The sequence below is a fragment of the Schistocerca nitens genome, chromosome 6, assembly GCF_023898315.1.
Source record: "Schistocerca nitens isolate TAMUIC-IGC-003100 chromosome 6, iqSchNite1.1, whole genome shotgun sequence".
In the NCBI taxonomy this organism is placed as follows: Eukaryota; Metazoa; Arthropoda; class Insecta; order Orthoptera; family Acrididae; genus Schistocerca; species Schistocerca nitens.
The window spans coordinates 256,392,348-256,418,557 of record NC_064619.1 but is presented as its reverse complement, the minus strand read 5'-3'; the positions used below and the strand labels follow the sequence as shown (position 1 = coordinate 256,418,557).

At 43.6% G+C, this 26,210-nt stretch overlaps 3 protein-coding genes across 4 annotated transcripts in view; all 3 read left to right on the top strand.

Annotated features, from left to right (window-relative positions):
- Positions 1–26,210, top strand: part of LOC126263643 (pro-resilin-like) — a 76,440-nt gene that overhangs the window by 20,542 nt on the left and 29,688 nt on the right. The gene's annotated exons all lie outside the window — the stretch shown is intronic.
- Positions 1–26,210, top strand: part of LOC126263647 (pro-resilin-like) — a 209,052-nt gene that overhangs the window by 174,338 nt on the left and 8,504 nt on the right. Inside the window, exon 4 of one of the 2 annotated variants that reach the window (XM_049960747.1) lies at positions 9,406–9,825. The exons of the other annotated variant lie outside the window; for it this stretch is intronic. Coding sequence (XP_049816704.1) covers positions 9,406–9,604 — 199 coding nt within the window. The 3' untranslated portion in view covers positions 9,605–9,825. Of the gene's footprint in view, positions 1–9,405; positions 9,826–26,210 lie in introns of those variants that run through there. 2 annotated transcript variants of the gene reach the window in all.
- The window catches only part of LOC126263645 (pro-resilin-like), a 221,864-nt gene continuing 197,609 nt past the window's right edge, over positions 1,956–26,210 (top strand). Inside the window, exons 1-2 of the mRNA XM_049960740.1 lie at positions 1,956–1,980; positions 7,564–8,073. Of these exons, the coding sequence (XP_049816697.1) occupies positions 1,975–1,980; positions 7,564–8,073 (516 nt within the window). The 5' untranslated portion in view covers positions 1,956–1,974. The remainder of the gene's footprint in view (positions 1,981–7,563; positions 8,074–26,210) is intronic.

Below are 26,210 nucleotides of genomic sequence, written 5' to 3'. Positions count from 1 at the left end.
AGGTCTGCTACAGAGGCAGCATGGTTCAGTATTTCTGGAGGGAACTACCAACAACTTTTTGACTCCATGCCATGTCGAGCTGCTGCACTACGTCGGTAAAAAGAAGATCCGACATGATATTAGGAGGTACCCCACAACATTTGTCACCTAAGTGATAAAAATAAATTTGTGGCTGATACCAAATTATAAGTGGCAATAATCAGGCCATGAATTACCTCGATACTATCCTTTGCTTCACATGCATGCTTTAAGAAATATTTTCGGCAAATTCAGGTCCATGTTCGACACTAGTAAACTAGCACCGACTTTTAATCCCATTCCTGAAACTTTCTTGTATTCCTGTGAGAGCTTCTTCCATGTACAGATTGAACGATTGGGAGAAAGAGCGCATCCCTGTCTGGAAGCGTTTCCACGCGAGCGCTTTGTTCTTGGTCTGCCATTATCAGTTTTGCTCTCCGTTCTTGTGCGTGTTACTCGTCTTTCCCTAGAGCTTCAAAATACTTATCTCAGAATTTAGAACATATTCCAGTCTTATACTTTATCGAGCGCTTTTTCTAGATCAAATAACCCTATGAACGTGTATTCTTAAGTCTTATTTCCATCATCAAACTTAAGATCAGAATCACCTCTCCCGTACATTTATCTTTCCCCGAAGCCAAACTGATCGTAAGAGTTTTTAAATTTTCTTTCCCATTCTTCCGTATATTGGTGATTCCAGAAACTTTGATGTATTAAGTTTTAAGAGGATTACGTGTTAAAACCTTCGAGTCTTTAAGGATGTGTTTTCCTGAAAATTTGACGGTAAGTCGCAAGTCTCAGGTTTTATACGCCGATTGAATATTAGTTTACTTGCCACTTACCCTAACAATTTTGATAACTAACCATGTTCATTTCCATGGGAACGATAGTGCCAAACGACGATGATGTAATGCGGGACAGAATGAATGTCTGTATCGGTCGTAATGTCATCTGCCTTTTTTATTGCATTGCATTGCATTCTCAGTGCAGTGATGTTAGCTGCACTTTAAATTGAATTCTAGGTCAGCAAAAAGAGAGATGTTATTGGGACGCTGTCAAACTTTCTGTCCTGGATTTTAATAAATTCGAGGGAATGTTGTCTCCCTTTATGCCTTATTTTCTAAAGAGCTTCAAACTTTGAGTGTAATCTTGAAACTCTGCCCGGCCGGAATGGGGAGCGGTTCTAGGTGCTTCAGTCTGGAACCGCATTACCGCTACTGTCGCAGGTTCGAATCCTGCCTCGGGCATGGATGTCTGTGATGTAGTTAGGTTAGTTAGGTTTAGGTAGTTCTAAGTTCTAGGGAACTGATGACCTCAGAAGTTAAACTGTAATGTTGGATCCCTTTTGCTTCCACACCAACACCCACTTTTTCTTCCATCGAGTTCATAAGGCACTTCCCCTTATACTCTCTTCTCTGCGTTTTACAGTGGAATTCCTTTGGCACCCATTCATCTCCGAGAATTTTAATCACATCTTTATCCTCTCACTTACCTTTACCATCACCCAACGCGAAGCGTGCTCTACATAGTTCTGTGCATTTACAGAGAACTATTGTGCAAATGTGGTAGATGATAGCTTTTAATGGTCTTCCTTTTTACGTCATGTAGACAAGGTATTCGGAAGATTGCTGCATAAAACTTCAAATTAGACCTGATTTACATTCGAAACACGATAGGGAGGAAGAGAGAAGAGGAAATTACGAGTTTCCCAATCAGAAGCATTATGATGCCGTAGGTAGCTTTTGGAATGAGGCAAACCCATAGGGGCGCTTCAGATTAGCTAACAAGGTCGGGCAGGGCGCTGACGTAACGGCAGAGACACCGACACTCCTCTCAAACTGGAGCGGCTGGTCCCAGCCCCTGGAGAAGGCCGGCGCGTCCATGGAGCTCGCGTATAAATACCGGACGCCGAACTGCTGGGGCCACTCGCAGTGCAGCCTTTGCCTCCTACGCAACATGAAGGTAAGACAGCCGCGGAGAGAGTCCGTCGCACAAGTACTGATCGCTATATGTGTCTCCCACTGTCAGTATCTGAGGAGGATTCATAGGGCACACGACCGAAATTTTAATACCGATCAAATGCAGTTTACGTTTTCATATTTTGAAGGCCACATACAGAATTACGTCTTAACCGATAGTCTAAAGATACTAGGGAACTTCATATTCTTCCGAAGTCTGTGTAATTTGTAGTCCAATATAAATAGGAGGTAAATGATTCACTTATTCATTATGTTGCTAAGGGTTGCAACACTTAGAAATAAGTATAAGCGGCGATCAGAAAGTTTCTGTTCTGGAGTCGTGCAGTCCAGAATCGGTATGCCAATCACGCAACATCGCCGTGTGCTCTGAGACCCGTTAGATAAAATACCGTGTCCTGCTGCGTGAAGAAGCCGGTAACTGCTTGGCGCACATCCTCAGTCGACAGGTATCATCGCCCTTCCAAGGCCTTTTTTTATGGGATCGAAGGTTTTGTAATCTGATGGGAAGAGATGAGGACTATAGAGAGGGTGCTCGAGTGTCTTGTAGGCCTAACTACTGCTTTACAATGTTTGCACTATGGAAACGAACGTTATTTGGCAACAACCTCGCCATAGTTCACATTTCCGCATTTACCACACGCAAGTCGAGACACACAAATCACCCACTACGTTATACACTCCTGGAAATTGAAATAAGAACACCGTGAATTCATTGTCCCAGGAAGGGGAAGCTTTATTGACACATTCCTGGGGTCAGATACATCACATGATCACACTGACAGAACCACAGGCACATAGACACAGGCAACAGAGCATGCACAATGTCGGCACTAGTACAGTGTATATCCACCTTTCGCAGCAATGCAGGCTGCTATTCTCCCATGGAGACGATCGTAGAGATGCTGGATGTAGTCCTGTGGAACGGCTTGCCATGCCGTTTCCACCTGGCGCCTCAGTTGGACCAGCGTTCGTACTGGACGTGCAGACCGCGTGAGACGACGCTTCATCCAGTCCCAAACATGCTCAATGGGGGACAGATCCGGAGATCTTGCTGGCCAGGGTAGTTGACTTACACCTTCTAGAGCACGTTGGGTGGCACGGGATACATGCGGACGTGCATTGTCCTGTTGGAACAGCAAGTTCCCTTGCCGGTCTAGGAATGGTAGAACGATGGGTTCGATGACGGTTTGGATGTACCGTGCACTATTCAGTGTCCCCTCGACGATCACCAGTGGTGTACGGCCAGTGTAGGAGATCGCTCCCCACACCATGATGCCGGGTGTTGGCCCTGTGTGCCTCGGTCGTATGCAGTCCTGATTGTGGCGCTCACCTGCACGGCGCCAAACACGCATACGACCATCATTGGCACCAAGGCAGAAGCGACTCTCATCGCTGAAGACGACACGTCTCCGTTCGTCCCTCCATTCACGCCTGTCGCGACACCACTGGAGGCGGGCTGCACGATGTTGGGGCGTGAGCGGAAGACGGCCTAACGGTGTGCGGGACCGTAGCCCAGCTTCATGGAGACGGTTGCGAATGGTCCTCGCCGATACCCCAGGAGCAACAGTGTCCCTAATTTGCTGGGAAGTGGCGGTGCGGTCCCCTACGGCACTGCGTAGGATCCTACGGTCTTGGCGTGCATCCGTGCGTCGCTGCGGTCCGGTCCCAGGTCGACGGGCACGTGCACCTTCCGCCGACCACTGGCGACAACATCGATGTATTGTGGAGACCTCACGCCCCACGTGTTGAGCAATTCGGCGGTACGTCCACCCGGCCTCCCGCATGCCCACTATACGCCCTCGCTCAAAGTCCGTCAACTGCACATACGGTTCACGTCCACGCTGTCGCGGCATGCTACCAGTGTTAAAGACTGCGATGGAGCTCCGTATGCCACGGCAAACTGGCTGACACTGACGGCGGCGGTGCACAAATGCTGCGCAGCTAGCGCCATTCGACGGCCAACACCGCGGTTCCTGGTGTGTCCGCTGTGCCGTGCGTGTGATCATTGCTTGTACAGCCCTCTCGCAGTGTCCGGAGCAAGTATGGTGGGTCTGACACACCGGTGTCAATGTGTTCATTTTTCCATTTCCAGGAGTGTATATACGCTACAGAAACGCGCTCAAACTGATAAGAGTCTTATACAGCGTGGCCAGAAACAGTTTAAAAGGCTTGGAATGGTGTTCCAGGTGAGGTTGTGCAGTGACAAAATACTTCAGGAAAAAAAATTCGACACGTTGCGCCGGTTACGAATTACTTAGAACAGAATTTAGCACAGCAGGCTGCTGCGCGCGCGAATTAAAGCATTCGCACTCGCTAAAATACGACAATACCCAGACTTCAGTCCGTCCGAGGGTTTCCACTTGTTCAGATGCTCATTACCAGCTAAAAACTGCCTTTCTCGGCAGCGAAGAATGTGAGATAGGTGAGAAACAGATACGTGTGTTCGGTTTGAGTAAATCGAACAAAGAACACGATTGGTGACACTGTCTCAGGCAGTCTACTTGAATTTGCGCGGGCGACGATCTGATTGGCTAACTTCGATGCTAAATAAATCGGAAACTACGGAACGTATTGAAATTTTTTCTGAGCAGTTAGTTCTCCGCATTACATTTACAAGCTTTTAACACTGGTTTTGTCTCCCTGTTTAACGTGAATGGTCGGAAAAATATAACAGATAAAAGCAGTATTTATATTAGTTAAGTATAGTAGAAAAGACAGATTACAGCCAGTAGATTTAAACTGAGGTCACCCGACAGCAATAGTGATCAGAGAAGGTGCTGAATATGGAGATAAAGTGAAATAATGAACAGAAGGACGAAAGAAAGTGGCGTCTGTCACTGAGAACTCAAAAGAGAAGGTGTTAGAACTGGCCGGAGAAGGATTTGCTTTACAGTTTGATATACAGTAATTGACAGTAACTGTTATTTTTTAGGTAAAAGTTAAGAACATGACGGAAGGAAATGCTACAGCAATTTATTAAATAGAATGGGGCACTGAATTTGACACACAGGGCACGACAGATTCTTCCAGGCGCAGAAAGCAACAACAGAGAGGACTTGACGAAGTTCTGTCTTTTATGGATAGGCAGAACTACGATACTAGATAAGTGAGAAATTCTTTTGTGATTATGGTGCGAGATTTGTCTACATTGTCTGCCAGCAAACATGCTAACGGAGTATGTGTAGATTTCATATGGTCAAATAGAGGGATTTTGCAGATTTCGCGGACAAAAGTTGTGATGGTTTATGACATCTTTCATCGTGACTGCGTCAAGCCTTCAGGCATTTCACCGAGGAACTTGAGGGACAGGTCCTAATACAGAAACGAGCAAAAAACATCCAGTAAACCTAGGCTATAAAATGCATACCTTGTGAGCTACGACCTCTTGTTCATCTACGCTACAGTGAAACACATGCCTCATAGTGAACAAGTGCTAATAACTTTTAAGTTGCCCGTATGCATTTTAGAGCACATGTTTACTGGGATTTTTTTCTTTTTTTGGTCCAGACTACCTCCTCCCAAAATATGCAAACCAAAGAGCCTACAGTAGAAGAGATATATTTTATAGTATCGAAGATGAACAAGTGCTCATATCTCTTAAGGTATGGACTCTAGAGCCCTTGTTTACTAGCCTTGTTTCTCGTTCTGATGTTAGGGACATGTCCCTAAAGTTCTTTTTTGGGACACACTATATATGCTAGTGAGTGTGTAGCTATTTTGGAAGACAGTGAATAGTGGTCCGCAGAAGATTCTGCACGGAAGTCTAAACTCAAAACTAACGTAAATGCCACAGCACAGCATATGTGCAGTTTTGGCTTCTTACAGTCTGACAGACTCTGTCAACTGCGAAGTAAGAATCTTTGTTATTATTTGATATGCTAACAGAGATTTCGCAGTTAATTGAGTCTATTACTCTGTATAAAGTTACCTTTAGCGTAAAGCACAGAGAGATATATTTAGTGCCAACAGAATTTCTGTGAAACTGAGTACATTCCAGTTGGTGTTGTTAGATTGTTTTTATGAAACATTAATCGTAAGTCCTCAATTTTTATATTTTTATCATGTACAAATTGTTGGAAGTAGCATTCAGTTGTGTTATACCGTAAACGATAGTCTGCCGTTACTCTATAACGTACTTTTTAAATAAACCACAGTTTTGTTAATGGTTTTTTTCTACAATGGGTTAATTAATAGAGCTACATGGCCAGAGACGTTTCTCTAAGTTTATCGATGCAATGAGAAGTTAATATAAACACTGAGAAGTTTAGAACTTTTTTCACTGCAATATATTTTATGACTTACTTGAATACTGATAACAATAGAAAGAGTACTGGCGATATTTTACGTAGCCTAGTAGAGAAAGGGGGAAGGACATTAAATAATCACTTACATTATGGATTTGTTATAACATAGGACTCTTCCATTCTGTATCGACGTTTCCTCTTCATTTTCTCATGCTAGTTTCAAGTCGATCACAGACAATTGCAGTAAAACTCTGTTTCTTTACAGATGTAATTTCAGAAAATTCTTTCTCGTCGTAGTTCTGTAACTTACCAGAAGTCAGAACCATACTGATCACAAAATGAGTAGTTGACTTTTAAGGGAAGCAAACACAAGATTTTAAAAACAAAAAACTCAATCTGAAATGAAAATGATCAGCCAATGATTCCTATTACTTTCCTAACATATACCCTTCCTGATTTTGATAGACAGTCACTTAAATGACGCTCGTTTTTCGAATTTTACTTGAACCATGTGTCATTCTCATTAGATTGAACATTCTACTGCTGGTTACAAACACTAAGGCTAGAAAATATTTATCTTCTTAACTCTAGGGAATGTATTAATTTCAGAAGGCAAGCACCTTATAAACTGGGAAATTTGTCATATGGTTCTCAAGCAACACAACAGTCCCAAATTAGCAATGCAGGTAATGCACTGGATACCGTTGTGGGCTATTTGGTGCAAACACACTCGCGAAATCTTCTCAAGCAAATTTGTCAATGAAGCTCTGAACTAACTATCTACATGTTAATAGAATGATGTTAGTTCACTGTCTATTGGCCAAATTAGTTGTCTACGTCCGACGTATACATTTACGTTATTACTATGCAATTCACGATTTAGAGCCAGACAATAGGTTTCCTGAGCGGCCTTCAGGCTAGTTCTCTACCGTTCTATCCCAAAGAGCGTGCTGGAGAAACAAACACAAATTTTAGCGTGCGAGCTCTGATTTTTCTTATATTATTGTGATGATCACGTCTTTCGATGTAGGTGAGGACCAACAAAATATCTTCATACTCTGGGGAGAAAGTTGATAGAAATTTCATGAGAAGATACTGCGTTAAGGAAAACCTGTTTTGTTTTAAGGATTGCCACCCTAGTACTGATACTAAAATAACTGTCATATATGAATATATACCATGTAAATCACTTTATATACACAGGCTTCCTTTAACAGAAAACGTTTCATGCGCTTCATTATTTGTATCAAATTCTAATATTTCAGTTATAGTAGACCTTTGTAACGACACATGACATACGGACCACTTTTGTCTTTTGACAGGTGTACGTCGTCTTGTCAGCGCTTGCTCTGTGCGTCATCGCCGAGCCGCCAGTCAGCCGGTCGTACCTGCCTCCCAGCTCTGAGTACGGACCTCCCTCGGCCTCCTCTCTCAGCTCTCAGTACGGCGCCCCAGCAGCCAATGGCCTCAGCATTCAGTACGGAGCTCCTGCGCTGACAGGCGCTTCTTTCGGAAGCTCAGGCGCTTCCAGCCAGGGTCCAGCAGCTCGCGTCTCCTCCAGCTTTGGAAGTGCCTCCTCCAGGAGGTTTGGAGCCGGCAGGAGGATCGGCGGTGCTGTCTCCACTCGCTATGGCGCTCCTTCGGCGGCTGGCCGTGCCACTGGCTTAGGAGGACTCGGTCTGTCCACACAGTACGGCGCCCCTTCTTACTCTGGCGACGCGCTCTCCACTCAGTACGGTGCGCCCTCTGGTAACGTTGGTGGCCTTTCTCCAGTGTATGGAGTGCCCGGATATGGCTACGGTCGCGCTGGAGCCCAGGAGGATCCACTTGCTGTAAGATTCTCCTCTGTTTGCCATAACGTCTCGAATTTGTAAATTTTCCGATGTATCATATACTGATAGAAGTTATAAGCTAAACAGGAAGAAAAATACGATGAAATGTTCAATTTACATAACTACAATGTCAATAAGTAGCTAGTAATATAATACGTAACATTCATTTTTATCATCAACTAATTAAATAGTTATTTAATCAATTATTAAATTTAACATTTCGTCATAACTTTCTTCCTGTTTAGCATATAATTTCTATCAATATATGAGACATCGGAAATTGTTGTCGTCACCTCCAATTCTCTTCAAAGCTGGGGGTCTATATCGCATAATAACTCTCGACAAAAAACTCAGAATGTGTTACTGGAGAGAGATGCTAGCTTCAGTAAAAACAAAAATTATTGCCTGAGGAATTTCTTGTTAACGTTTCAGTATAAAACGATTTATATGGCTATCTTTCACATTCATAATTATATATCCTCACTGATTCTCAATGAAACGCTGACTTCCTAAACATTTCAGTATAAAACCATTTATTTTGCTATCTTTCACATTCGTAAATACACCCTCACTGATCTTCAATGAAACATTCACTTTCTAAATATTCACTTCCTGAACATTCAGTTCTTCACATTCACATTCAATGAAAATATTCACCTTTTAATGAAGCCAATGCTTAAAAAAGGAAAATCTTGCAGTCTATGGTGTATGCACTGTATAGTGCATCTTTGTGAACAGAAATCCTAACCACATATCATGTATTTTAAACGATTTCGTTTTACTATTTTTTTAAATAGTATTTCACCTGTCTTTCAAAATTGTGTCTTCACAATAAACAGAACAAAACTGGGTTATGGTCAGGTGAAACAATGTAAAAGTTTAAAAATTAAGGATGATGTACTAAGATCGACACCTAGAGTGGCGTAAACATGTATTCAGCACCGTACATACTTAGAATAAATATTTGTTGATTTATGGTCATGTATACCTCCCTTTGACGCAGATGGTAATCGATTTGCTCTTCCATTCAATGAAAATTTATTTTATGTTACTGTCGATTGTAGGAAATGCTGCAGAAATGATGATTACTTTAAACTGATTGAAAAGCCGTCTGAATACGTTATTAATTATGGTAGCCATGTTAGAGTACACGCTTTCAAACGTTAAACAATTCAATTAATTAAAACAAATATACTTGCTAACCAGCTGTTAAGGTGGAAAAGCACCAAAGCCAAAGTATTTTTTTTCCGACCAGGAGCCGGCCAACTACGAGTTCAGCTACTCGGTGCAGGACGGCGAGACGCTGAGTGACTTTGGACAAGAAGAGTCCAGGCAGGGGGAGAGCGCCCAGGGTCAGTACCGCGTGCTGCTGCCCGACGGCCGCAAGCAGATCGTCTCCTACCAGGCGGACGAGGGCGGCTACAGGCCCACTGTAGAGTACCAGGACACCGGACTCACCGCCTACTCCGCCGGCGGATACGGCTACGGCAGGGGGCGCGCCGGAGCTGGAAATGGTGGATACCACTACTGACCAATTACTGGAGTGTTCTGAACACGCACGAAACGATTCTTCCATCGGAAATAGAACTTAAAAATGTAGTGAAGTTATGTATACATGTAGTTATTTATGAAGAATGTATGTTATTATTCTTGTGTTTGAATGAGAGTCTGGTTCCTTGCGCTCCACTAGACAAGTCATATTTCATTTTCTATGTGTTGCTGAATAAATAGAGAAATTTATACACACTGTTATCAGTTTTTTTCTGTGTTCCATCCTTACGTCAACTCTACATTCAGACCGACTTGATCCACTGAAAATGAAAGGACATTTCTTAATACATAGGTTTGTACTAAGAAAGTTACTAAAAATCCAGACATTCTCATTTCTGAATACTTTTTTTTACTTTACTAAATAATAAGTCTGCTAATGAAGGTGAGTTTCGCAATGTCATAAATTTAAGAATGTAATTTGATCCACACTTCTCATAGTATAAATGATCTATATTTACGTGTAACATATTTAAACTTGCTTCCAAAATGATTTTCGTTCAAATGGCTCTGAGCAATGCGACTTAACATCTGAAGTCATCAGTTGCCTCATTGTTCGTTCATACTTAGTCAAGGAATTCGAAAACATGCAATCCGAGATAGTTCGCAGTAGTATTAAAGTTCTGAGGTTTAAGTAAATTACGCTCTGTTCGACAGCTGCAAGATTATTCAGTACGTCAAATCAAAAGCACTCCATCAGTTTCCATTACCTTAGTATTCTGGCATTAGTGATTAGGACGGTATATTAAGCTTATTTACACTATTTTATTGATATGGAATGCAATTTGGCTAATGAAATGGTTCATTTTTGCGTTTTAATATTGAATTCGATTTCATACTCCTGAAAGTAATAAAACAGAACAACACAACGACCAGGCAGAACATTATCACCACCTCCCTAATAGCCAGTATTTCCACCTTTTCCAGGGATAAAAGCGGCGACGCGCTGTAGCAAAGAAGCAATGAGGTCTTGGTAGGTTGCTGAAGGGAGCTGGAACCACATATGCACACACAACACAAGTCACTTAATTCCCGTAAACACTTGGGCGGGGGGGGGGGGGGGGGGAGGGGGTGGCGATGAGCACTGACGCCACGCTCAGTCACATCTCAGATGTGTTCGATCGGGTTCAGATCTGGCGAGACGGTGGACCAGCACATCAACTGAAACTCTCCCCTGTGTCCCTCAAACCACTAAGTCACACTCTTGGTCATGTGACATGGGACATTATCTTGTTGAAAAATGCCCCTGACGGCTGCAAAACATGAACGTCATAGAGGGATGTACGAGGTCTCCAACCGGTTCACGACACTCGCTGACTGGCATGGTGCCTTCCACGAGGTCCACTGGAGCCATGGATTCCCATGTGAATGTTTCCCAGAGCATAATGAAGCCACCGCCAGCTTGTCTCCACTTTGTAATACAGGTGTCAAGACGCTGTTTCCCTGGATGACGATGGATTCGCGACCTCCCATCGTCATGATGTTGAAGGTATCGGGATTCATCATATCACACAACATTCTACCACTGCGCCGATAGGCACGCCCTCATTTCAGTCGAAGTTGTCGATGTCGTGGTGTTATCATTGGCACATGCATGGGTCATCTGCTGCAGAGGCCCATCGTTAAGAGTATGCTGTGCACTGTGTGTTCACACACACTTGCACTCCGCCCAGCATTAACGTCTGATGTTAGTTCCTCCACAGTTCGCCGCCTGTCCTGCTTTAACAGTCTACTCAGCCTACAACGACCGTTATGTCTAATGACGGGTGGCCATCCAATCCCACGACGTCTAGACGTGGTTTCACCTTTGTTTCGCCACGTGTTGAAGACACACACGGTAGGACTCCTCGAACACCCGACAAGTCGTGCAGTTTCCCATATTCTCGTACCGAGCCTGTCGGCCGTCGCGATCTGCCTTCGCCGCGTGGGGTAGCCGAGCGATCTGAGGCACCTTGTCACGGTCTGTGCGCCTTCCCCGGCGTACGTTCGAGTCCTCCCTCGGGCAACGGTGTGTGTCTCGTCCTTATCGTAAGTTAGTTTAAGTTAGACTAAGAAGTGCGTAAACTTAGGGACCGATGACCTCAGCAGTTTGGTACCATAAGACCTTACCACAAATTTCCAAATTTCGATCTGTACTCATTCAAACTCAGATAGATCGCGCAATTTCCCCATTCTACACACGGACAGCACGCTCACTGATACTTCATAAATCGCACGTGTCTGACTAGCAGGCATTCCTCGTCAAGTGACGCTGCTACTGTCTGGATATTTTTGTATCGATAGCCGGTCGACGGTCATAATTTTCTGGCTGATCAGTGTATACTTACAACTGGTTCTGTGTTGCAGTGAGAAGAAAAATTAATAAAACTCTGACTATTCTGAACAGAAACAACCGCCAACGTAGTGCTAACAAGAATGCTGAAGTTAAGAAAAAAACGCGAAGCGTAATCCTGAACGTTTAATAAGCTGAAAGTGATGATCATATAAATTCCTTTGTACATAGACCCCTACCTGGTGATATGACATGAATGGCTTGAACAAATACAGGACATTTCAGTGCGCTGCTTTATGCAGTATGATCTAAAAATGAAAAACTATTGATCAGAATCAGTAAAAACTTTCAGTTTTCGTTCGTATTTGTGTAACTCCAACTATACTACAAAGTTTTATGTCAACCAAGGGCTTAATTTCGAAATTGTGTTGCTGATTGTAAAATTTATTAGAAGATTTATGTTTCCATACACTTCTTGCAGCAGCTGTCTAGTGCTTTTAAAGTCTTCTTTGTGGCAAGTAAGATATCACTCCTTTTAATCAAAACAACTGAAGGCATTTTACAAAAACTGTGTGCAATATGAGTCTGTATTTCCGCGTTCCTCCACCTTTCCGTGATTTTATAAAGCACAGAATCTACATTTTTTAAAAGGAAAAGTCACTGCGTTATGAAAGTAGTTTTTAATCTGAAAATATCACTGTGAAGTTTAGTGCGCCACATATCCTGTCACTCTTATAATTTCTATAATTTTTACGTGACAGTTATCCTAAAATGGATGAAAGCATATTGTAAAGCAAGAGAATATTCCGGTAAGTATTTACATCTACCTACATCTATATTTATATTCCGCAAGCCACCCAACGGTGTGTGGCGGAGGGCAATTTACGTGCCACTGTCATTACCTCCCTTTTCTGTTCCAGTCGCGTATGGTTCGCGGGAAGAACGACTGTCTGAAAGCCTCCGTGCGCACTCGAATCTCTCTAATTTTACATTCGTGATCTCCTCGGGAGGTATAAGTAGGGGGAAGCAATATATTCGATACTTCATCCAGAAACGCACCCTCTCGAAACCTGGCGAGCAAGCTACACCGCGATGCAGAGCGCCTCTCTTGCAGAGTCTGCCACTTGAGTTTGCTAAACATCTCCGTAGCGCTATCACGCGTACCAAATAACCCTGTGACGAAACGCGCCGCTCTTCTTTGGATCTCCTATATCTCCTCCGTCAACCCGATCTGGTACGGATCCCACACTGTTGAGCAATACTCAAGTATAGGTCGAACGAGTGTTTTGTAAGCCACCTCCTTTGTTGATGGACTACATTTTCTAAGGACTCTCCCAATGAATCTCAACCTGGCACCCGCCTTACCAACAATTAATTTTATATGATCATTCCACTTCAAATCGTTCCGCACGCATACTCCCAGATATTTTACAGGAGTAACTGCTACCAGTGTTTGTTCCGCTAACATATAATCATACAATAAAGGATCCTTCTTTCTATGTATTCGCAATACATTACATTTGTCTATGTTAAGGGTCAGTTGCCACTCCCTGCACCAAGTGCCTACCCGCTGCAGATCTTCCTGCCTTTCGCTACAATTTTCTAATGCTGCAACTTCTCTGTATACTACAGCATCATCCGCGAAAAGCCGCATGGAACTTCCGACACTATCTACTAGGTCATTTATATATATTGTGAAAAGCAATGGTCCCATAACACTCCTTTGCGGCACGCCAGAGGTTACTTGAACGTCTGTAGACGTGTCTCCATTGATAACAACATGCTGTGTTCTGTTTGCTAAAAACTCTTCTATCCAGCCACACAGCTGGTCTGATATTCCGTAGGCTCTTACTTTGTTTATCAGGCGACAGTGCGGAACTGTATCGAACGCCTTCCGGAAGTCAAGGAAAATAGCATCTACCTGGGAGCCTGTATCTAATATTTTCTGGGTCTCATGAACAAATAAAGCGAGTTGGGTCTCACACGATCGCTGTTTCCGGAATCCATGTTGATTCCTACAGAGTAGATTCTGGGTTTCCAAAAACGACATGATACTCGAGCAAAAAACATTTTCTAAAATTCTGCAACAGATCGACGTCAGAGATATAGGTCTATAGTTTTGCGCATCTGCTCGACGACCCTTCTTGAAGACTGGGACTACCTGTGCTCTTTTCCAATCATTTGGAACCTTCCGTTCCTCTAGAGACTTGCTGTACACGGCTGTCAGAAGGGGGGCAAGTTCTTTCGCGTACTCTGTGTAGAAACGAATTGGTATCCCGTCAGGTCCAGTGGACTTTCCTCTGTTGAGTGATTCCAGTTGCTTTTCTATTACTTGGACACTTATTTCGATGTCAGCCATTTTTTCGTTTCTGCGAGGATTTAGAGAAGGAACTGCAGTGCGGTCTTCCTCTGTGAAACAGCTTTGGAAAAAGGTGTTTAGTATTTCAGTTTTACGCGTGTCATCCTCTGTTTCAATGCCATCATCATCCCGGAGTGTCTGGATATGCTGTTTCGAGCCACTTACTGATTTAACGTAAGACCAGAACTTCCTAGGATTTTCTGGTAAGTCGGTACATAGAATTTTACTTTCGAATTCACTGAACGCTTCACGCATAGCCCTCCTTACGCTAACTTTGACATCGTTTATGTTCTGTTTGTCTGAGAGGTTTTGGCTGCGTTTAAACTTGGAGTGAAGCTCTCTTTGCTTTCGCAGTAGCTTCCTATCTTTGTTGTTGAACCACGGTGGGTTTTTCCCGTCCCTCACAGTTTTACTCGGCACGTACCTGTCTAAAACGCATTTTACAATTTCCTTAAACTTTTTCCAAAAACACTCAACATTGTCAGTGTCGGAACAGAAATTTTCGTTTTGATCTGTTAGGTAGTCTGAAATCTGCCTTCTATTACTCTTGCTAAACAGATAAACCTTCCTCCCTTTTTTTATACTTATATTAACTTCCATATTCAGGGATGCTGCAATGGCCTTATGATCACTGATTCCGTGTTCTGCACTTACTGAGTCGAAAAGTTCGGGTCTGTTTGTTATCAGTAGGTCCAAGATGTTATCTCCACGAGTCGGTTCTCTGTTTAATTGCTCGAGGTAATTTTCGGATAGTGCACTCAGTATAATGTCACTCGATGCTCTGTCCCTACCACCCGTCCTAAACATCTCAGTGTCCCAGTCTATATCTGGTAAATTTAAATCTCCACCTAAGACTATAATATGCTGAGAAAATTTATGTGCAATCTATTCCAAATTTTCTCTCAGTTGTTCTGCAACTAATGCTGCTGAGTCGGGAGATCGGTAAAAGGAGCCAATTATGAACCTAGCTCGGTTGTTGAGTGTAACCTCCACCCATAATATTTCACAGAAACTATCCACTTCTACTACACTACAGGATAAACTACTACTAACAGCGACAAACACGCCACCACCGGTTGCATGCAATCTATCCTTTCTAAACACCGTCTGTGCCTTTGTAAAAATTTCGGCTGTATTTATCTCTGGCTTCAGCTAGCTTTCTGTACCTATAACGATTTCAGCTTCGGTGCTTTCTATCAGCGCTTGGAGTTCCGGTACTTTACCAATGCAGCTTCGACAGTTTACAATTACAATACCGATTGCTGCTTGGTCCCCGCATGTCCTGACTTTGCCCCGCACCCTTTGAGGCTGTTGCCCTTTCTGTACTTGCCCGAGGCCATCTAACCTAAAAAACCGCCCAGTCCACGCCACACAACCCCTGCTACCTGTGTAGCCGCTTGCTGCGTGTAGTGGACTCCTGACCTATCCAGCGGAACCCGAAACCCGACCACCCTATGGTGCAAGTCGAGGAATCTGCAGCCCACACGGTCGCAGAACCGTCTCAGCCTCTGATTCAGACCCTCCACTCGGCTCTGTACCAAAGGTCCGCAGTCAGTCCTGTCGACGATGCTGCAGATGGTGAGCTCTGCTTTCATCCCGATAGCGAGACTGGCAGTCTTCACCAAATCAGATAGCCGCCGGAAGCCAGAGAGGATTTCCTCCGATCCATAGCGACACACATCACTGGTGCCGACATGAGCGACCACCTGCAGATGGGTGCACCCTGTACCCTTCATGGCATCCGGAAGGACCCTTTCCACATCTGGAATGACTCCCCCCGGTATGCACACGGAGTGCACATTGGTTTTATTCCCCTTTCTTGCTGCCATATCCCTAAGGGGCCCCATTACGCGCCTGACGTTGGAGCTCCCAACTACCAGTAAGCCCACCCTCTGCGACTGCCCGGATCTTGCAGACTGAAGGGCAACCTCTGGAACAGGACAAGCAGCCATCTCCGGTCGAACACCAGTATCAGCCGGAGACGGAGCCTGAAAAGAATTTGAGCCGGCCGCGGTGGTCTAGCGGTTCTGGCGCTGCAGTCCGGAACCGCGGGACTGCTACGGTCGCAGGTTCGAATCCTGCCTCGGGCATGGGTGTGTGTGATGTCCTTAGGTTAGTTAGGTTTAAGTAGTTCTAAGTTCTAGGGGACTTATGACCTAAGATGTTGAGTCCCATAGTGCTCAGAGCCATTTTTTTTAAAAGAATTTGTGTGCAAAAATACAGTACCAGTAATATGAGTGAAAAGAAACTGAATATTATTCAGTGTAACGAACTTTTATGGTTAAAAAATAAGACGTCAGCTATCTGCGTGAACCTTACAACTTTACAAGACACCATCTGTACACAATATGAACGTGCAGTAACAGTTTGTCACGATGGAGGGTGAGGTAAGGTTCCCAGCTACAGGTTGCGATGTTGTTGACTGTCGATTAGCAGGACGACAGGTTCATGGAGTCAAGTGGGCGTCTCACAGTAATCGATAAGAAGATTCATATGTTTCGGGTGAAAGATGCAATTGTCGTTGTGTTGCTTGGCGGTGGTCGACACCCTGAGACGCAATCTGGTCTCAGTCGGGGAAACGTGGTTACCTCAGCAAGGTCCCCAATAGCGACACCACCACTGCACCCTCTAGATAAACAGTGTACTCCATACCGCGGCTTTTCCGAACGGAATGGGCAATTTGGAAAAGGAAAGGGACCCAACATGGCTCAGCCTCCCCCACCAAACTACGAAAGTGACGGGCCGCCCCTCCAAACTTTTTTTGATAGAACTAATTACCTTGAATAGAAGGAAAACCCACAACAATTTACTTGTGCAGTTATTGTATAAAAGAAGCTTAACGGAACTAAGTTTCTGCTTGATCTCACAGGGACCAAAGAACGCAGAGCCAATTTACTAGTGGAGCCTGCCCCTCCCCTTCCCTTTTAAGGCAATACCGGGGTTGGCCACAAAACTTCGCCCCCTTACTTTACCTCTTAGGTCCTTATGACCTTTCAAACTTATGATGGACGTGCTTGATATTGCGTCTCGCCCTCCACCAATTCCGACGGACTAACTTGCTCTGGTAGAAGATCATTAATAAACCGTAAGTTAACTAAAGGGAAATTAACCTGATAAGCAAATATAAGTGACTGGAGGCTTCAAGAGTCTCATGGTGGGACATCTCGCACGTGAAATTGAGCCGTGAAATCGAAAGATCACACTTCCTTTGAGATCAGTGCTGCCTTCAGTTTATGATTTACTCATTTCGCAAAGGATGGTTGCTGATTGTACGGAGTGGGGGTTGTATGGTTGAAAGAATTCTAAAACAAAAAAACAAAAAATTAGCAGATTGTAAGTGAAAGCAGGAGTCGTAGGTGGTGCGAAGGTAGAAACTCCGCTGCTGGGAATCAACCAGCAGAAATGGGAAGAGGTATCCAAAACTATCGGGAGGTATAATCAATAAAAAGTTTGTGCCTAGGGAAGAGGCATCCAAAACTATCAGGAGGTATAATCAATAAAAAGTTTGTGTCTAGGACAATCCTCCCCGGTCGACTGCAAAAGCCTCTTTCGTGAGTTATAATAGGGCTTAGTCCTCTTGCAGCTTTCAAACCCTCCCACACATATCGGAATATCCTTATGAATGGTGGGCCAAGTAATAAGTTCATATATCTTAGCAATTGTTATATAAAAACCCAAGTGGCCACCCATCACGGTATCGTGAAAGCAACGGAATACGGGGTCAACAAGTTCCATGCACACACAAATTGTAGGTTCACGCTCGTCATGTTGACTATAACTAAGTAGGTATGTGTGCAGGCTATACACAGAGACCTGTTCCCCTTGTAATAAGCTCTGATTAATCGCGGCAATTCTAGGGTCAAGATATTGCTTTCCCTTCAGATTAGCAAAGAGTTCAGGGACCTCTGTCAACAATACAGATGTCCAGTCCACAGAACAACCCCCCGTCCCCCTCCCTCCGCGTCACTGCTGCAGGTGATCCGGGACCTCGGCTTCAAACATAAGGCTTAAGGCATCCGCCACCTGATTATCAGGGCCCCTAATATGTCTGACCTTAAAACGAAAGGTGAAAATCTGCCCAGCACAATATTCGCCCAGATTTCAGGGGACATGTCAGAACGCAACTCAGGGCTTAGTTATCTGTTTCTAGAAGAAATTCCCTGTGCTGAAAATAAAACGCAAATTTCTCAAGGGCAAAGAGAACTAGCAATTCTTCCCATTCATAAAGGGAACATTTAATTTCAGGGGGTTACAACTTCCTGGAAGCGTAATCTATGGGATACCGCTCCGCGTTTTGTTCTTGCAGAAGAACGGCCACTATCAAACAAGTGGAAGTATCCATTTGGGCAATAAACCGGGGCCGAAAATCGGGAGTAGCCAAAACTGGGGGATTATCTATATCTATTAACTATATCCAAGGATACCTCATGACTCTCGTCCCAGAGGAAATCAACTCTATTCTTACAGTGGTCGTAAAGGGGCGGAGCTAACAATCAAAATTTGGAACAAACTTATGAAAAAGCTTGTCATACCAATAAACCTAGCTACAGCTTTCTTATTTCTGGGTGCAGGGAATCCATCCAAATACCAAGTGCGATCTTGATTTATCCTGATACCCTCGGCAGAAACTACAATACCTAAAGCTGATATCTGCGGACGTGCCAACGTAACTTTGGATGGTTTGACGGTGAGCCCTGCCTCCCTAAGACGCTCCAGGAACGCCTCCAGGTGTTTCAAATGATCAACGAAGGTAGCACTATGAACTACCAAATCGATAAGGTAGTTATATACACATTTAAACTTCAGATCACCCAAGACACCGTCTTAAAGGTGTGACAAAACAGTCGCACCAGTGTCCAAGCCAAAAGGAACCCTGTTCATCTCATATAAATAGTTTCAATGATAGCAGAGTGTGTTTTTCTGGATCAAGATAGAAAACTTTCCCTATTGCAATATTCACCACTGCACAGTTTATTATTTTTAATCATTACTGTTTTTTATTGTATTTGTTATTGTAATTCACTGTTGCAATTAATTCTCTCATATTCGCAGAAGAATGATCAAGTATTTAAATTTTAAACATTTTGATTGGCTGTGAACCAGTAATATTTTCATAATATTCAGATAAATTAATCTGACAATATGGCTGATTAATATCGAGAATCGTAGAGAACTTGGCCCCAGCGAACCACATAAAACAAATGTTTAAATCAGACAGAAATATTGATTCTCCAACAACTTTTTGGTTAACTAAATTGTCGTCAACCACCGGACGGAACTCACCACGCTTGGCTTTAGGTACTAGAGATATGGACGATTCAAACGGCCATGTAGAGGGTCTGATAACTTCATAACGATCGTAAGCTCTTCATTTTCGGAGGGGATAGCCTATACGGTGCCTATCTGACACTTCATCAGTAACGATGATGTTATACTGAATCATAATCATTATTCCCAGCTTATCAGTTAGGACCTCTCAGAAATGACTAAAAACATGCAACAATTAATGCGTCTCGTCTGAACTCAAGTGATTGACCTCAAATTTCCATAAGGGGCACAATACACTGCAAACTTCCAAGGAACTATGACCGGAACACAAGGCAAACCTCTCACCATGACGAAGCTTGAAATACACAACCCTCTCCCGGAAACGCAATATTAATCCAGCATTCTGCATAAAATAGCCACCCAAAAATTAAATTGGCAGACATCTTCACCACTACTAAATTGATCGGCCTTCAAAAGATACAAACGTTTCACTTGCCTCGCAATTCCCCAACCAGAGGAAGCACCTGCTCATTCACAGCGCGTCAACTCTGAGATGAAGGGCACAGTCAAAGTAAGTTACAGCCTTGTATTCCAAATACCCCTGGTACTCAAGAAACACTCTTGGTCTAGAGATAGTATCTTTGATTAGTAATCAAAACGCCTTCGTTCCTGGATGAGAAACCCGCCAGTGCTTCAATTTTGATTAATAATCATCATTGGTGGCCGAAGACTTATAGCTTGAGAATTCACCCTTAATTTTAATTTTAGTAATCGACAGCCTCAGTGGCACCGTTTACCTAGAATTTACCTAGGTTTGAGTCGAGATAAGCCAACCTTCATCAGAATATCAGTAACTACCGTTTGTCCATAGTGGACATCGTCAAGCTAAAACTACAACAAATCCATAAATTATCGTCAGACTATGAAACTTACTTGAAACTTTAAGCTTGACGATGTCCACTTTCCAACTGAAGCTGTTGATTGTTAAAGTTAATCTTTATACAGTTGCTGACAGGGCCGCGAAATATTGAAGATATTCAAGAATTCACCCTTATTCTGCCAACGGCCTTGTCGGAGAGGGTGGAGGAACGGACAGAGGTTTAGGGCACTCTTGTCCTTGTGATGGGGAACTGATCCTAAAGGCGGCTGTAATTGGCAGAAGATTCCGAAACAGTCCCGCATCCGGTTCTCCAGGAGAGGACTGACAAGGGGGAGGTGACCATGAGAAAAAAAAGTTGAGTAATCAGTGGAAGGGTAACATCCCACGAGTCGGGGCGTGGAATGTCAGAAACTTGAACGTCGCAGGGAAGCTAGGAAATCTGAAAAGGGAAATACAAAGGCTCAATCTAGATAATGTGGGGATCAGTGAAGTGAAATGGAGAGAAGACAAGGATTTCGGATCAGATGAGTATAAGGTACTATCAACAGCAACAGAAAATTGTATAACGGGAGTAGGGTTCGTTATGAATAGGAATGTAGGGCAAAGAGTGTGTTACTGTGAACAGTTCAGTGACAGGACTTTTCTTATCAGAATCGGCAGCAAACCAACATCGACAACGATAGTTCAGATATACATGCAGACGTCACAAGCTGAATATGAAGAGAGAGAGAAAGTATACGAAGACATTGAAGGGATAAGACAGTATGTAAAGAAAGATGAAAATGTAATAGACGTAAAGGACTGGAATGCAGGGGTTGGCGAAAGAGTAGAAGAAAAGGTTACTGGAGAATATGGGCTTAGGACAAGAAATGGCAAAGGAGAAAGACTAATTGAGTCCTGTAATAAATTTCAGCTGTAATAGCAAATAATAGCAAATACTCTGCTCAAGATTCAGAAGAGGAGGAGGTATACTTCGAATATCAAAAAAGATAGTTGACAATCATGCTATACTTTTATATTTTAGTATTTATTCCTGTGACATTTCTGTCTGATGAGACGTTATTAACCATGGTGTGATTACATGTATTCCATGTAACTTTTTATTCTCATGAGCATTGCCCTAATGTAACCGAAACCATGGTCAATTGACAAAAATTTTGTGCAATCGAAGTGGCTTTATGTACGTCCTTTCATTAAATAGCGTACGGTTATTGCTTCACAGCCAACCAAAATGTTTAAAATTTGCATATTTGATAATGCTTCTGTGAGTATGAGAGAATTAATTGCAACAGTGAATTACAATAACAAATACAATGAAAAACAGTAATGATTAAAAATAATAGACTGGGAAATGGTGAATGATGCAATAGGGAAAGTTTTATATCTTGATTCAGAAAAAGACACTCTGCTACCATTTAAACTATTACCTTTGAAGTATGTGGTTTAATCAAAATCAAAAACATGATATTACTGGGTCAGAGATTTAAGTAGACTAAGAGAAACAACTTGTAAGATCAACAACAATTACATTAAGCAGTAATTAAAAAGAGAACAACAGTTTAAATACCATAAGAGTTATAAAATGAAAGACGGCCTTTTATCAAATTACAACTCAGTCAGATACCTCAGATATTCATTGCTACAGGTTTATTTGTTCCTGTAGTTTTTCATATTCAAATTAACCGTCAGATAGCGTATCCAAATGATAGCTTTAAGTTTTTCATGCTACGATCTGTTAAGGGCTTTTATGACAGTGAAACGGACACTCATACAACATGCACACAGTGTTATGCAGGTTAGATTCCGTTTACCGATAGCTCAGTTTGCTTATCAAGTCCATTTTCACAAACGAGCATAGGCAATATTTGCTGTAGGTGCGTTACACAGCTTACAACAAGAATAGTTTCCTGTAGTCATCAAAAGAAACTTGGAAAATTTAAAAACACATTACACTGTTAAAACAAGGGATGCTAAACTGGAATAAAATAATTGTTCGCTTAGGTATTCAGAATTAAAAAAGAAGCAGTTACATAAAGGAATTAATAGTTTGCAATTACCTCCACTGACCGCTTAGGCCTTTAGAATGAGGAAAACAACAGTCATTTGACTGTTGAAACAGCTAACAGGCTACAATTACATAACTTGGCGAGCAGTAATCTCCTACACGAACATGTTACAGTCTGGCTTGGAGTGCAGAAGCACAGCCGCAAAGGTATTAAGGTCCAAAGCGGCCTACCACGCTGACTGTGACCCTGAAACAGACTAAAGGCACTTCTAAGTCCGGGTCACCACTAACGCTCAACAATGCTGCTGTTATAGTGCTCAGCGAGAGGGCTAAATCTGAGAAAATATAAAGTTACATTAGAACTGTGGGGCATCACAAAAGATGGCAGAAGAGAAAAATAATTCCAGAAGTACTGTCGAGCATGGACTAAGAAATCTAAACGTCCAGAAATTTGCAACTTAACTCAGTTCATCGCCAGTTTACAAAGGCAGCGGTAGTAGGACAGGTAGGACAGTGAGACTCTTACCTGGTCAGAAGAATCACGCCCACTTGTAAAAGTTCGATCTACCCTTCAGACAAAACGTGGATTTCTCGGAGCCTAAATTTACACTAGGCGACCACCCGCAACCAGGGGGATTAATTGCGCTGACAGGAATCAGCTACCATGTGTAACTACACTCCTGGAAATGGAAAAAAGAACACATTGACACCGGTGTGTCAGACCCACCATACTTGCTCCGGACACTGCGAGAGGGCTGTACAAGCAATGATCACACGCACGGCACAGCGGACACACCAGGAACCGCGGTGTTGGCCGTCGAATGGCGCTAGCTGCGCAGCATTTGTGCACCGCCGCCGTCAGTGTCAGCCAGTTTGCCGTGGCATACGGAGCTCCATCGCAGTCTTTAACACTGGTAGCATGCCGCGACAGCGTGGACGTGAACCGTATGTGCAGTTGACGGACTTTGAGCGAGGGCGTATAGTGGGCATGCGGGAGGCCGGGTGGACGTACCGCCGAATTGCTCAACACGTGGGGCGTGAGGTCTCCACAGTACATCGATGTTGTCGCCAGTGGTCGGCGGAAGGTGCACGTGCCCGTCGACCTGGGACCGGACCGCAGCGACGCACGGATGCACGCCAAGACCGTAGGATCCTACGCAGTGCCGTAGGGGACCGCACCGCCACTTCCCAGCAAATTAGGGACACTGTTGCTCCTGGGGTATCGGCGAGGACCATTCACAACCGTCTCCATGAAGCTGGGCTACGGTCCCGCACACCGTTAGGCCGTCTTCCGCTCACGCCCCAACATCGTGCAGCCCGCCTCCAGTGGTGTCGCGACAGGCGTGAATGGAGGGACGAATGGAGACGTGTCGTCTTCAGCGATGAGAGTCGCTTCTGCCTTGGTGCCAATGATGGTCGTATGCGTGTTTGGCGCCGTGCAGGTGAGCGCCACAGTCAGGACTGCATACGACCGAGGCACACAGGGCCAACACCCGGCATCATGGTGTGGGGAGCGATCTCCTACACTGGCCGTACACCACTGGTGATCGTCGAGGGTACACTGAATAGTGCACGGTACATCCAAACCGTCATCGAACCCATCGTTCTACCATTCCTAGACCGGCAAGGGAACTTGCTGTTCCAACAGGACAATGCACATCCGCATGTATCCCGTGCCACCCAACGTGCTCTAGAAGGTGTAAGTCAACTACCCTGGCCAGCAAGATCTCCGGATCTGTCCCCCATTGAGCATGTTTGGGACTGGATGAAGCGTCGTCTCACGCGGTCTGCACGTCCAGCACGAACGCTGGTCCAACTGAGGCGCCAGGTGGAAATGGCATGGCAAGCCGCTCCACAGGACTACATCCAGCATCTCTACGATCGTCTCCATGGGAGAATAGCAGCCTGCATTGCTGCGAAAGGTGGATATACACTGTACTAGTGCCGACATTGTGCATGCTCTGTTGCCTGTGTGTATGTGCCTGTGGTTCTGTCAGTGTGATCATGTGATGTATCTGACCCCAGGAATGTGTCAATAAAGTTTCCCCTTCCTGGGACAATGAATTCACGGTGTTCTTATTTCAATTTCCAGGAGTGTATATTACCATACAGCAAATTAAGCTGTTCCAGAAGACTCAAGTGAGCTCTACACTAAGAAAGCCGTTGTACACACACAAACTTTCCAATGGCCAAGGTTAGCCTTCCTCGGCACAAATTCGAGCTACGTGACCCCCTTGACACAAAGATAGAAGGACGTCGCCGTCCAAGCATCATGGGTCCCAGCTCCCTGTTCTCGGTGGCAATGCCTCGCTTCCCCCGATCGCGTCACCACCACCACCATAGATGAGCAGCGCAATCTATACCGCGGAGGGGAACTCATGCGGACGAGATGGGCAGTTTGTAACAGGAAAGCGAGCCGACACTACTCAGTGTCAACGATCAGGGTGTCGGATGCCTCACTGGATTGTGATGTGAATATAATCGATGTGTAGTTCAAGCTACTTGCTTGTTTCATAACTTCATACGGGTTCATGACTGTGTATAAGACATCTGTGCGGTACAAAGCAGACCAACCAAATGAAAACTCACATTAAAAGCCAGGAGACTAACGTCGGCCTACAAACACCACAGAATTCAGTAAGCAACTGTGAAATTCTTTTTTAGCTCAGGTGGAGTACTGTCTTTGTAGAACAGACGTGCAGGTAGCTACACACGGAAAGGATCTAATAACGTTAAATCCAGCAAACAAGTAAAAGGATTTGCAGCCATCTTTTACAGAAAACCAAATTGCTTGATTATATTTAGTTCTGTGTTTCCATTTTCTTCCACAAATAAATTAAATGAATTCTAATTAATGTGTCGTCTATAGGATTTCACTAACAATCTTTCCAAAGCTTCATTTTGAGCATGAAATTCTAATCAGAGATATATTTAGAAAGAATGTGTTTCAGTTTCCAGAGTTAAACAAAATTACTGATTACTGATCGAATCACGAAATATCCGAAAAATCGACTCTTAAATCAGGCACATAATTTTCATGGATCTGCCGATGTAGCATTCAAAATTCGAGACCAGCTACTCGATCCGTTATCATCTACTTTCTAGGAGATTTCTTTATTTCTTCAAACTAAATTTTCGCACATTAAAAGTTGAATCTAATGTAACAAAGTGGACTTTAGATTATAGCATGAAACTGCTTAAATTTATTTTCTCTATTCATATGTTTACTTTTTGTTTCCTTTTAATAAACTGTGTCTGACGTTGAAAACAGTCCCTGAAAGTTAGAAACACCTTTCATTCGCACTGAGGTACTATATTGTTTGGGGACTGTTTTCTTGAGTTAATCGCACGAAGTCTGACCTGCAAGAATCTAATCACATACATTCATGCCGGCCGCGGTGGCCGTGCGGTTCTAGGCACTTCAGTCCTGAACCGCGTGACTGCTACGCTCGCAGGCTCGAATACTGCCTCGGGCATGGGTGTGTGTGATGTCCTTAGGTTAGTTAGGTTTAAGTAGTTCTAAGTTCTAGAGGACTGATGACCTCAGATGTTGACGTCAACATCTCAGAACCGTTTGAACATACATTCATACAATTTTCCCAAACAGCATAATCAAACAATTCAGCTAACTAGCATCGAACCATGAAGTCGAAATACCTCAAGTCACAGCTACTGTCTCACACAAGACGATATTTTAGTTAATATGGATTCTTTAAAATACCAATCAGGAATCATTACGTAGTTTCCTGTCACGTTTTCTACACAAAATTTGACTATAGATTCATCATACATCAATTATCGATTG